The sequence below is a fragment of the Esox lucius genome, chromosome 4 (genome assembly GCF_011004845.1).
Source record: "Esox lucius isolate fEsoLuc1 chromosome 4, fEsoLuc1.pri, whole genome shotgun sequence".
Classification (NCBI taxonomy): Eukaryota; Metazoa; Chordata; class Actinopteri; order Esociformes; family Esocidae; genus Esox; species Esox lucius.
The window spans coordinates 30,771,536-30,783,642 of NC_047572.1; the positions used below are offsets into that span (position 1 = coordinate 30,771,536).

At 42.5% G+C, this 12,107-nt stretch overlaps 1 protein-coding gene across 3 annotated transcripts in view; it reads left to right on the top strand.

The window, feature by feature from the left end:
* The first annotated feature begins 402 nt into the window (after positions 1–402).
* Positions 403–12,107, top strand: part of LOC105028957 (neuronal acetylcholine receptor subunit alpha-7) — a 42,226-nt gene continuing 30,521 nt past the window's right edge. For 2 of the 3 annotated variants that reach the window (XM_010902027.3, XM_010902045.3), the window contains exons 1-2: positions 403–495; positions 732–860. In XM_010902027.3, the coding sequence (XP_010900329.1) occupies positions 791–860 (70 nt within the window). In that variant the 5' untranslated portion in view covers positions 403–495; positions 732–790. Of the gene's footprint in view, positions 496–715; positions 861–12,107 lie in introns of those variants that run through there. The other variant, XM_020045669.2, reaches the window with a different exon arrangement.

Consider the following 12,107-nt stretch of genomic DNA (forward strand, 5'->3'; position numbering starts at 1 on the left):
TACCAAGGTCGTGACACAACCCCCACTAAGTCCTTGAAGGAGACACGCCTCTGCAGTGGCCATCTGGGCCTATCTGACACCAAAGTAAAATTTAAATCATAATTATTTGGGTATATGTTAATGGAGTAATAACTGCAAAAACAGACATTTTCGTTGCCATTAAATTAAAATATTCATTTGGGGCCCCCAACCAAATCTCGCCAATGCCCCGGAAAGGCTAGGGCTGGCCCTGATTGCATACATTTTGGTAACTACTTTACCTTTTTGATGGATGGTTGATGGTATCCATGACCTGATTACACACCCCCATTTTTCCACCTAAAACCCGTCCTCATACAGGAGTTCTAGCTTCAATTCAATACTTGGACCTATTTACTCGTTTCCTCCGTTTCAGCTAGCCCATAGGATTCATGTGTACTGAAAAAAACACTATAAAAGATGTCAAAGGAATGCGTTATTGCAGAGCTAGGAGGGAGCTAACGAGGCAGGAAACAGGTGAGGGCGTGAGGGAATAGTCTGACGACAGACACAACTTAAAGATTAATAATTGTCCATTATACAAAAACTGAAACGTATGAGTACTGGATTTTTTCTTATCCAAATAAAATCTATCATTATATTATGATTTGAAAATGCGTCAGGGTGTATGAGAATGAGCAGCGTGCATGCGCAAATGTTATTTACCATCGGTACCCTACTCATTCATTCCCTCTCATTCCCGGTCTCCCCAGTCAAATGCTCATAACTGAGTTGAAGGATCGCGGGGCGTCGGATTCCTGAGAACACAAGGATGCGGTGCCGCAAGTTTTTGGGACTGGGTTCGGTTGGGACCTATCTATGGATGGCAGTCTTTTTCAAAGGTAGGGCGGGCTACGGGTCATTTTCTCTTTATTAAACGGGTTCATGTCGGTTTGGCGAATGTGGGGCAAATATGCTATAAACCCTGCAGTGATGTGGTTTTAGTCTGATTTGAGTGTAGGATGTTACACCAAAGTAGGCTAGTCTATATAGTTTACGGTTTTCCCGGAAATTCTGGCAAATGTTTTAAAGTTTGAGAAAAAAAAAAAAACATAGACAGAAAGTAAGATTAAACTGAAAGTAACTTTTTTTCTACAATTGAACTTGAACTCCGGTTAGATTAGTGAAAAGCATGGATAGATAAAGTAAATATTTTATGCTTCCCGAATAGGCAATTTTTTTTCGGATTATTGCATTTCATAGGCATGATTGTCTTTCGCAGTGCGGTGTGTTTCTATGTACAGCGATCCAGTAAGATTGCTATTTATTTTACACAGTCGGAATGATGTGTTGTATAATACATAATGCATGTGCAGTTAATGACGTTCAATAAAAATAATAAAATGTGTGTGCGCATGTGCGTATTCGTAGGGATAATGTTATTCGTACATAATGCCGCCTCCCGTTTCTTCTCCTTCAATATCCTTGACATCTGGGTCTGCTTTATGCACAGTGGCGCTTCACAGCACGGGGGTCTCTCCAGTGTGTTGCGTGTTAGTCTCCACACATGCCTTATAAGTCTCTTAACTGTGTGTGTGAGAGTCCAGCACGCAGACACCCTCCCTGCCCGCACCTGTCCTCTCTACTCACATCACTGGCCAGGGATGTATGCCGTCACATCAGTCTCAAAACTCATGTGCACACAAGACAGAATCGAGAGAGCAGAAACACAAGCAGCGCATGCAGAGGACCAAACTCGCGCGCACTTCGAGAAGAAAGAATTCAGAAATCAGAAACAGAAGCCGCGTGAGCGAAGGACCAGTCGCGCGAGAGTATAAACATTGTGAGAGCGCTCATATTTTGGCGTGGAATTTCTCCGAGTCTTCTCAAAATTCATCTAAGCCTTCTCGAAACCAGATGCGAATGTCTCTTTTTGATGAACGATGGGAGCCGAATGAAAAAGATCCATTAATTTGGCTCTGAAATACGTTTGACGCAAGTTTTGTTAAAAGAAGACATTTACAAAATGCATTTGCCGTAAACCACAATTATGAAAATAAACTCGTTGTACAATATGTTGCCCACTGTTAATTAAAAATGTTGAACAAAAATATAATTCCAAAGGAATAGCCTGAACCGTGAACCCATTAAGTAAGACAACCCTTGACTGATTCAGGTGTTGGTCATAAAATTAGAATATCATCGAAAAGTTGATTTATTTCAGTAATTCCATTCAAAAAGTGAAACTTGTATATTATATTCATTCATTGCACACATACTGATATATTTCAAATGTTTATTTATTTTCAGTGGGATGATAATAACTGACTACTAATGAAGTTCCCAAATTCAGTATCTCAGAAAATTAGAATATTACTTAAGACCAATACAAGACCAATACAAAACAAAAATGTTGGCCAACTGAAAAGTATGAACATGAAAAGTATGAGCATGGACAGCACTCAATACTTAGTAGGGGCTCCTTTTGCCTGAATTTCTGCAGCAATGCAGCATAGCATGGAGTCGATCAGTCTGTGGCACTGCTTAGGTGTTTTGAGAGCCCAGGTTGCTCTGATAGTGGCCTTCAGCTCTTCTGCATTGTTGGGTCTGGCGTATCGCATCTTCCTCTTCACAATACCCCATAGATTTTCTATATGGTTAAGGTCAGGCGAGTTTGCTGGCCAATTAAGAACAGGGATACCATGGTCCTTAAACCAGGTACTGGTAGCTTTGGCACTGTGTGCAGGTGCCAAGTCCTGTTGGAAAATGAAATCTGCATCTCCGTAAAGTTGGTCAGCAGCAGGAAGCATGAAGTGCTCTAAAACTTCCTGGTAGACGGCGCGTTGACCTTGGACCTCAGAAAACACAGTGGACCAACACCAGCAGATGACATGGCACCCCAAACCATCACTGACTGTAGAAACTTTACATTGGACTTCAAGCAACGTGGATTCTGTGCCCCTCCTCTCTTCCTCCAGACTCTGAGACCTTGATTTCCAGAGGAAATGCAAATGTACTTTCATCAGAGAACATAACTCAGCAGCAGTCCAGTCCTTTTTGTCTTTAGCCCAGGCAAGACACTTCTGACGCTGTGTTGTTCAAGAGTGGCTTGACACAAGGAATGCGACAGCTGAAACCCATGTCTTGCATACGTCTGTGCTTGTTCTTGAAGCACTGACTCCAGCTGCAGTCCACTCTTTGTTAATCTCCCCTACATATTTGAATGGGTTTCATTTCACAATCCTCTCCAGGGTGCGGTTATCCCTATTGCTTGGACACTTTTTTCCACCACATCTTTTCCTTCCCTTCGCCTCTCTATTAATGTGCTTGGACACAGAGCTCTGTGAACAGCCAGCCTCTTTAGCTATGACCTTGTGTGTCTTGCCCTCCTTGTGCAAGGTGTCAATGGTCGTCTTTTGGACAGCTGTCAAGTTAGCAGTTTTCCCCATGATTGTGTTGCCTACAGAACTAGACTGAGAGACCATTTAAAGGCCTTTGCAGGTGTTTTGGGTTAATTGGCTGATTATAGTGTGGCACCAGATGTCTTCAAAATTGGACCTTTTCACAATATTCTAATTTTCTGAGATACTGAATTTGGGTTTTTCATTAGTTGTCAGTTATAATCATCAAAATTAAAAGAAATAGACACTTGAAATATATCAGTCTGTGTGGAATGAATGTATACATTATACAAGTTTCACTTTTTGAATGGAATTACTGAAATAAATCAGCTTTTTGATTATATTCTAAATTTATGACCAGCACCTGTATTGTAATTATCCAATGACGGAATTCGATAGGATATTCATAAATGTACATTTAAACGTAATAATACGAATACTATTATAAATACTATTAATATTATTATTATTATTATTAACTAATCATATTTTAAAAGCTCAAAAACTTGTAAAACACTTTTGTAAAATGTTGATTCATATTACCATCTTCTAATATACACTATCTGTGAATGCATTCAATTATAAAAATTGTATATAGCCTCAGTAGTTAGGATGCCAACATGAGTGACACTCCTAAAAGATCTAAAATACAGTATGCAGTATTTGCAAAGCAACACTTTCAATTCCTTCTGGCTCCACCAACAATCTCCACAGGCGCATAAAAACGCCTAACAGTCCTGTTGCCACAGCTAGAAGTTGCTGTTAGTGTGTTACCTAATGCTAGCTAATGGCTCTACCACAGATGAGTCAGGGACCATTGCTACAACCTCTGCAACTACATCCAGTGCTGCAAGTGCATACAGTTACCAGACAAATTAGAAAAAATGCCAACGATTAGGGCAACGATTAGAACAAATGCCATGTTGAATTGGCAATAATAACATTAGAATTATTTTTTTCTTTACCCATTTACATTATAAGTTAATGTGTGTTACGGTGTTTTGTTATTGCGTTCTATTGATCTGTTGATCTGTTCTACTGTTCTTTCATTATTATAATTTTTTCAACACAATGTGGAGTTATTGCATTGTTAACAAGGTTTTGCACTTATTCTTTTAATAATGTCACTCTCAATGTCACTTTCTGGTCTCTCGACTGAATTGTTTCTTCTCGAAGTGGCACCAGCGTGTTCGTGACTTTGATCCTCGGCACGCGCAGCTTGTGTTTCTGCTCTCTCGACTCAATTTATTCTTCTTGAAGTGGCAAGTGGGTGCGTGTGAGTTTTGAGACTGATAGGGTTAGAGGGAGGGATGGAGGGATGGAGGGATGGAGGAATGGAGAGGCAAACAGAGGCAGATGGGAAGTGACCTTTTTCTGTTTGTTCAGACAGGCTTGTCCAGAGTTTTTCTGATTATTTGTACTTGCAGTTTTCTGGACTTCAAACTAAGTCCCTAGTATATCCTCATTCATACGAAATATTCATATATTCATATGCCAGCTCAGCTTCCTCCATTTTGCGGATTGGTCAGACCGTCCTCCTTTGTAGTTTTATATTATACTCCATAGCCATTAGAAGTTTCATGTGCTTTAAGTTATTTCTTTCTTCTCCTATTCATGACAAACTGTAAAATTAACTTTTAAAAGGGAGTTGTTTTCTGGCACCCTGGAGCATGACGTCATTCAACAGACTAATGGGATCCACTTTCATTAAGATTATTTATCTCAGTTGGAAAAACTTTCTCAAAGTATTCAAAGAGGAGTATCTAAAGAGTCAGATTTACTGTGGAGTAATAAAAGCATGTTATTTTCCCCCTCTTACTTTAACATTGCCTGTACATTAGTTCATCATTGTCTTTTGATCTTTCACCATCTATTTTCTCCCTCCCTCTCTCCCTCCCTCCCTCCCCCTCCCCCTCCCCCCCCCCCCCCCCCCCCCCCCCCCTCTCTCTCTCTCTCCTTTTCCCATGGTCAGCAGTCACTATCTGGGTGACATTCTACCCTCTCATTTCCTTCCATCTCTTGTTTGTGCAAATTGAACCTGTTCTGCTCATTCCATTTACTACTGACTGGGTGTTTCTGTGACTTTAGTTAAACGTCGGTCGTGTTGTGACTGGCATTCAAAAGGAGCAGGACATACAGTATGGCCCTGTTGAATCGTCGGATCAGTACAGCACATAACCTTCATATAAATGGTCAACACCCGGGATACAATGTCCTTCAGTTGGTCATTTAGACTAAAAAGGGCAGCACACGTAGTCAGGGAAACATATCCGTTTCGTTTGGAAGCTGCGTTGGCATTGCAGCATAACTGCATGTTGGAGCCAATGCTGTTTGTTGACGTTGCCTCTGACCTCAAACAGAGCCTGAACGACATGCATGTACTTACATAACCAATCTTGGGGTTGTCTGGGTAATCAAAATGAACACTGAAGTCAACCAACCGCCATTCCACTAGCACCGCTTCTCCCCTTGGATTGCATTGGTTGCTTGAGTTGGGTTTGGTGTTGATTAACCTATTTAAAAAATAATCCCGCCCAGATAATCTCTGAATTTGGAAAAGGGGTTAATGCTTGTTGTGACATCTATCAAAATAACACGCTTGCAATAACACTTTTGTGGCTGTTATTGTGCCGAGCCAAGCACTGAAATTACAGAAATTACGGTTAACAACCCTTTAAAGGATTTCTGAGGGAAAAAGTAGGCCAAAACTTCATTCAAAACAGCGTTGTGAGGGAATGATCAAACGTGTTTGGTTGCTGTCATTGCAGCTAAAGGTGACACAACCAGTTCATGATTCTCGGGAGCTGTTTGCCTTTCACACCGTGGCAATGGATGTTGCATAAATGTTAATTAAATACATTAATATTTAATTATATATGAAGTGAGGAGTTTTTTCTCTCACAAAGGATGTATTATAACTGATAGATGTTCTACATAGCGGCAGCGGTGTTACTGATGTGCTACACAGAGTACTCCGTGGGGCTCAGCCTTGGCTCTCAGCCATGGGATTAGATTAGGATTAAATAGTAGAGCGAGCCCTAAAATGGAGGCTGGGAGGCGGTATAGATTACCATGCACTCACATCGCCCCACACCGCGGCTCATGTGTTCCAGACACTAGACCCCCCTCCCCAATCCCCCCCAGCCCCACCACCCCCACCCCACCACCCTGCCTTGACCCCCAGCCTCAACAACACCCCCCCCCCCCCCCGGCCCACGAGAAGTCCCGGAGGCGCCTCAACCCCAGTCTCGTGACTGGTGACGAGGTGGTGTTATCGGGAGAACTGTGCGGGCGTTTTTAAAGAGCGTTTACGTGTTTACACACTAACATAATTTAGTCAGCCGTAACAACTCACCATCTCTCAACCCTGATCTCATGCAAAATGTAGCTTATCTTGCAGCGTTGTTTTTATGCCTGAACTCCCTCAACTGTCACTCCTTCAACCGGCCTTTTGCGTACCTTACATTCAGGAAGACAGATCTGGTGGTGAGAGCATTTCACCGGTAAACCAAAAAGTTGCTTTGTCCGGACCAGCAAGGTGAATTTTGGTTTCACAGAACTCCTCAGGCCACTCTTAAATTTATAAAACGAAATACAAAGTATGTACTGTATATTTTATTTTTTACCTTTTCTGAGAACTGTCTTTTTTCCCTGCAACTCTTATTGTTCTATTTCAGTTCTTGTGTTTCTATGTGTAACATGCTTATTTAAGTTCACTGTTCCATGAATGAAGTTTTACTGGATGCTTGCTATATCCTAGTGGTCTGTGTCTTGTTGGTTGGTTCCTCGCCTGATGCCCATGACCCTGCAGGGGACCACTAACCCAAATACTGGTCTCCTGGCTCTGTGTCCTTTGGGACTCATTTTACTCCAGGGACCGGCTGTAGGGACTTGTTTCTGTTCTGTTTGCCTGACAAGAACAAATCCCCTTAGAGATCACTGTAAAGCTGCCTTGTTTCGGCTGCAGTAGTAGCTGCCCTTCGGTCTATATGCTGTATAATTAGCATAGTCACGACAGCTAGTTCCCTTCTGCTTATAGACACCTTGCAGTGTCTTAAGATGAACTTTCTGTCTATGGCCAGCTGTCAGAGTGTCTCAGTGCATTATGGTTAACTCCCCCTCTGGTCTCAGGGAGCCTCGGTGCATTATGGGTAACTCCCCCTTTGGTCTCAGGGAGCCTCAGTGCATTATGGGTAACTCCCCCTCTGGTCTCAGGGAGCCTTGGTGCATTATGGGTAACTCCCCCTCTGGCCTCAGTAACAAGCATCAGATGGTGCTTGATCACAGAGGATGAAGGGATGGCCAGAGCTGGAGGAATGAAGGGATTGAGGAAAGGACACGTGTTGTTTTGGTTTTCTCAGTCAACCAATCCGGAGGCCGCTCCTACTTAAAGGAAATATTGAGCACTTTACTTGCACAGCACATGTTCCATGCTAATAAGCATGTCCAATGCCAATCTGTTTAGGAATCACATCATGCAACTCCATTAATGTTTTTTGCATGCTATGGTGAACAAACATTACTCACTATCAGCACAGAGAAACAGAATCAGTGGCTCAGCAAGGTTTGGGTGAAGTCCTCTAATATTCATACCTAGACTGAGAGATGGAAAAAGGTACAGGAATGAAGGATAGAATAGGGGCAGAGAGAGAGATGGAGTGAGAGATGGAGTGAGAGATGGAGTGAGAGAAGGGGATATGAAGAATGACCAGTAAATTTTGATGGTTTTCACTGCCTGTCATTCTCAAGTGTGTCAATACATTACACAGTAAATTGGCAGGGTTGAACTGGGATAGTCTGGTTAGGGCTGGAATAGTCTGAATACGGCTGGAATAGTCTGGATACGGCTTGGATAGTCTGGTTAGGGCTGGGATAGTCTGGTTAGGGATAGTCTGGTTAGGGCTGGGATAGACTGGATAGGGCAGTGATAGTCTGGGTAGGGCTGTGATAGTCTGGGTAGGGCTGGGATAGACTGGATAGGGCAGTGATAGTCTGGGTAGGGCTGTGATAGTCTGGTTAAGGCTGGGATAGTTTTGTTAGGGCAAGGATAGTCTGGTTTGGACAAAAGGCTACCGCGGCATGATAATCAAAGAAACCTGTGTGAACACAGTAATTACAGTCTCATGTGGAAGTCTGTCTTTCAGAATGTCAGCCATGGAGCTTATTTAGTGCCAAATCACCCTGAAGCCCTCTGAGAGAGTGGGGTCCTTGTGTTGCCTGTTTCACCTTATCTACACGGCGCTCAAATATGAAATCCAATGATATCCAGATGTTCTTCATTCCAAAGGGGAACCTTTAGCCTGACTTGAGATTTCCACACACCAGAATTTCTGGATGCGCAGTAGAAGGGTAGGATGCATGTGTGAAGAACCACTGACAGCCAGCTTTGACCCCAGGTCTTACTATGTGAATACACCCCTACACAAGACTGAATTGACAGCCAGCTTTGACCCCAGGTCTTACTATGTGAATACACCTCTTCACAAGACTGAATTGACAGCCAGCTTTGACCCCAGGTCTTACTATGTGAATACACCTCTACACAAGACTGAATTGACAGCCAGCTTTGACCCCAGGTCTTACTATGTGAATACACCTCTACACAAGACTGAATTGACAGCCAGCTTTGACCCCAGGTCTTACTATGTGAATACACCTCTATACAAGACTGAATTGACAGCCAGCTTTGACCCCAGGTCTTACTATGTGAATACACCTCTACACAAGACTGAATTGACAGCCAGCTTTGACCCCAGGTCTTACTATGTGAATACACCTCTACACAAGACTGAATTGTATGTTATAAAAGCAAAACTGTAGCCGGTTGAGGCAACGTCAGTCACAGAGAATATTAATGATCATCGTTGGACATTTTTGGTTTGTAGCGTGCAAGTTGGACGTTTCTTGGACACGTTGTGGACAATTAGTCCAAGTAGATCAACACGTTTTCTTCGCAATCAGGAAAATAGGACGCTCAAAGATGTACATTGAACTATCAAAAGGAGCTGACTCATGGTAAATTTCTCATCCTTTAAAAATATTTCACCAGAACACAACAAAGCTTACTCTAGATCAAAAAGCCAATGGAAAGTGAGTAACATGTATCCTATTCAGCCTTCTAGACCTTTTATCACAAGCAGAAATTAGGGAAGGTGAAAACAATGGATGGTCATGTGTTACTTGCGCTAAATTACCCAAACGAGAATGGAATACTATTAGCCAGTCCATGGTGGTTTGGGAACGTACAGTGTGTCTAAAGCAAGTGTGTGGAGATTACAAGTCACTGCAACCTGTCAGACGGACTGGCGAGACAGTTCAAATGGGAAATAACTCAGGCACCCTGGAGAATTCCATAGAAAAAAAGATTTGAAACTTAAAACAGACCTCCTCTCCTCATGTAGGCATGGATTTAAGCCAGTAGTAAAGCAAGACATCTTACATATGACCCCTTTTCAGAACCTCTATTTAAGTCTGTTGTTCTGTATGGGGAGATTTAACCATTGTTCCAATGAACTGTTCCACACAATTTATTAAAAACATCTTTATACTAAAATAAACTGCAGTCAGCCCTCTATCACCAACAGCCTTGTCTGGCATTCTGTCTGCCCCCCCCCCCCCCCCCCCACCTCAATCTGGGTAAAGATCCCTGTTCAATTATTTCACAGTGTCTGTGAGAAGTCCTCAGAATTCTGGAGAATAGTGATAAACACACACACACACACACACACACACACACACACATGCACAGTGATAGAGACATGCTTTTGTCTGCTTCCGTCCCCACGGAGACACCTGTCTAGACTGACTGTAGAAGTGAGGAGATGATAGTCGGTCGATATGCAAGATTCATGTGTCAGTTTGTATGTTTGTCTAGAAGTTGTTTAAGGCTTTATCGCCCCTTCCTGAATAATATGGGAGAAAAACATTTTTGTCTTAAGATATATTTCAGGAGCCGTCTTTGTTAGCACAACAATGTGTGTGTGTGTGTGTACAGGCCTGATGTTGCTGTAACCTTGTTGCGTGATTCAGACACAGCTCCCAGCTCTAACAAGGAGAAGAACAGCTGTGAAACACCTTGCCACAGCCCCTGATCATGGAGGCAAAGGGAATTCGAGAGTGAGAGAGAGCAAGATGAGAAGCGTAAGATGGAGCGTTTGAGAGTTTGAGGGAGATGGAAGAGGGTTAGCGAAAGACACGGATAGGGTAAAGACAGAAATAAGTGTGAAAAGGGATTAAGAGAGATAGACAGGTACACCAAGAGAGAGAAAATAAAGTTAGGAGATAAGAAAAAAAGTGGGGCAGAGGGAGGAAGAGAGAACAAAAGAGTGATGGAGAGAACTGGTTTTATTGTGTAGGTCAAAAAAGTGTCATGCTGAGATGGAGAGATTAGGACACTCAGAGGGTTTTTAAACTACAATAGTTTTATTTAGATGACCAAGACTTGTGTCTGAGATTCTTTTTTTACTAATATACCTGATGTAGCTCATAAAGTACTTGATAATGAGCTGGTCATTTTAATCAGGTGTGACTGAGCAGGGAGAGATCTAAAACATGCAGGGTAGGGTGGTGACCAGGAGCAGGGTTGAGAAACACTAGAAGGATACAGTGAGGTCATATCTAAGGGACAGTAACTACTAGATAGGATACAGTGAGGTCATATCTAAGGGACAGTAACTACTAGATAGGATACAGTGAGGTCATATCTAAGGGACAGTTACTACTAGATAGGATACAGTGAGGTCATATCTAAGGGACAGTTACTACTAGATAGGATACAGTGAGGTCATATCTAAGGGACAGTAACTACTAGATAGGATACAGAGAGGTCATATCTAAGGGACAGTAACTAGAACAGTGTTTCTCAACCCTGCCCCAGGACGCCCCCCTGCCCTGCATGTTTTACATCTCATCCCGCCGGCTGGTCAGGTGGAGGAGAACAGAAGACTTTAATAAAATAACACAAATAGAGAAACCATAACAGTGACTGACAGGGTGCATGAGGGAAGCAGAAACAGGGACCCTGATAAGCAACATGGGTGAGGGAAAGAATGACAAACAGGTGACAGTTCTCCAGATATGCTAGGGCGGGCATTGGATCTTACGTGACAGTGTTATTCGGATATTTTAGAAAGTAGTCTGTCATTATATTTCTGTGCTGACAATTTCCAAAACATTGCATTCCTATTTCGTTATCTAAGCTGTGATGTAAATTAATGGGCTGCTTTCACCGTTGGCCTCATCTGTAATGTTCATGAGCTAACACATCAGAGTGATCTATACTAATCGATCCACACTGGTTATGTTTGACCTTTCACCTCCGTAATGGCCCCAAATGCTGGAGATCAGGATTCAGCCTATCAATATTCTATTGAACCAGTACTGGATGTTTATCTCCAACACCAGTTTACCTGTTTCATTCCTAAGACATAGGATCTTAACCGTTTCCTCTTTCACGCTAAAGCTTTTCTTTGACCAACAGAGTTAGTATCTGGTCTTTTAAGAGATACAGTATGTTCTGTTTCTCTGTCTATTTCTACCCTTCCCTTAACCGAACAAGACCGGAAATAGTATTAGCTGGTCCAGGGTGGTTTAGGGTGTGGTGGGGTAAGATCTGTTGGTGGCTCCTTTGATTATAACATCTGTTGGTATGCAGATCTTGCACTCACAAAGAGAGAGACTGAGAAACAGATGGAGTGAGACAGAGGGAGAGAGACAGGGAGTGATAGGGAGAGACACCTAAAGAGACTA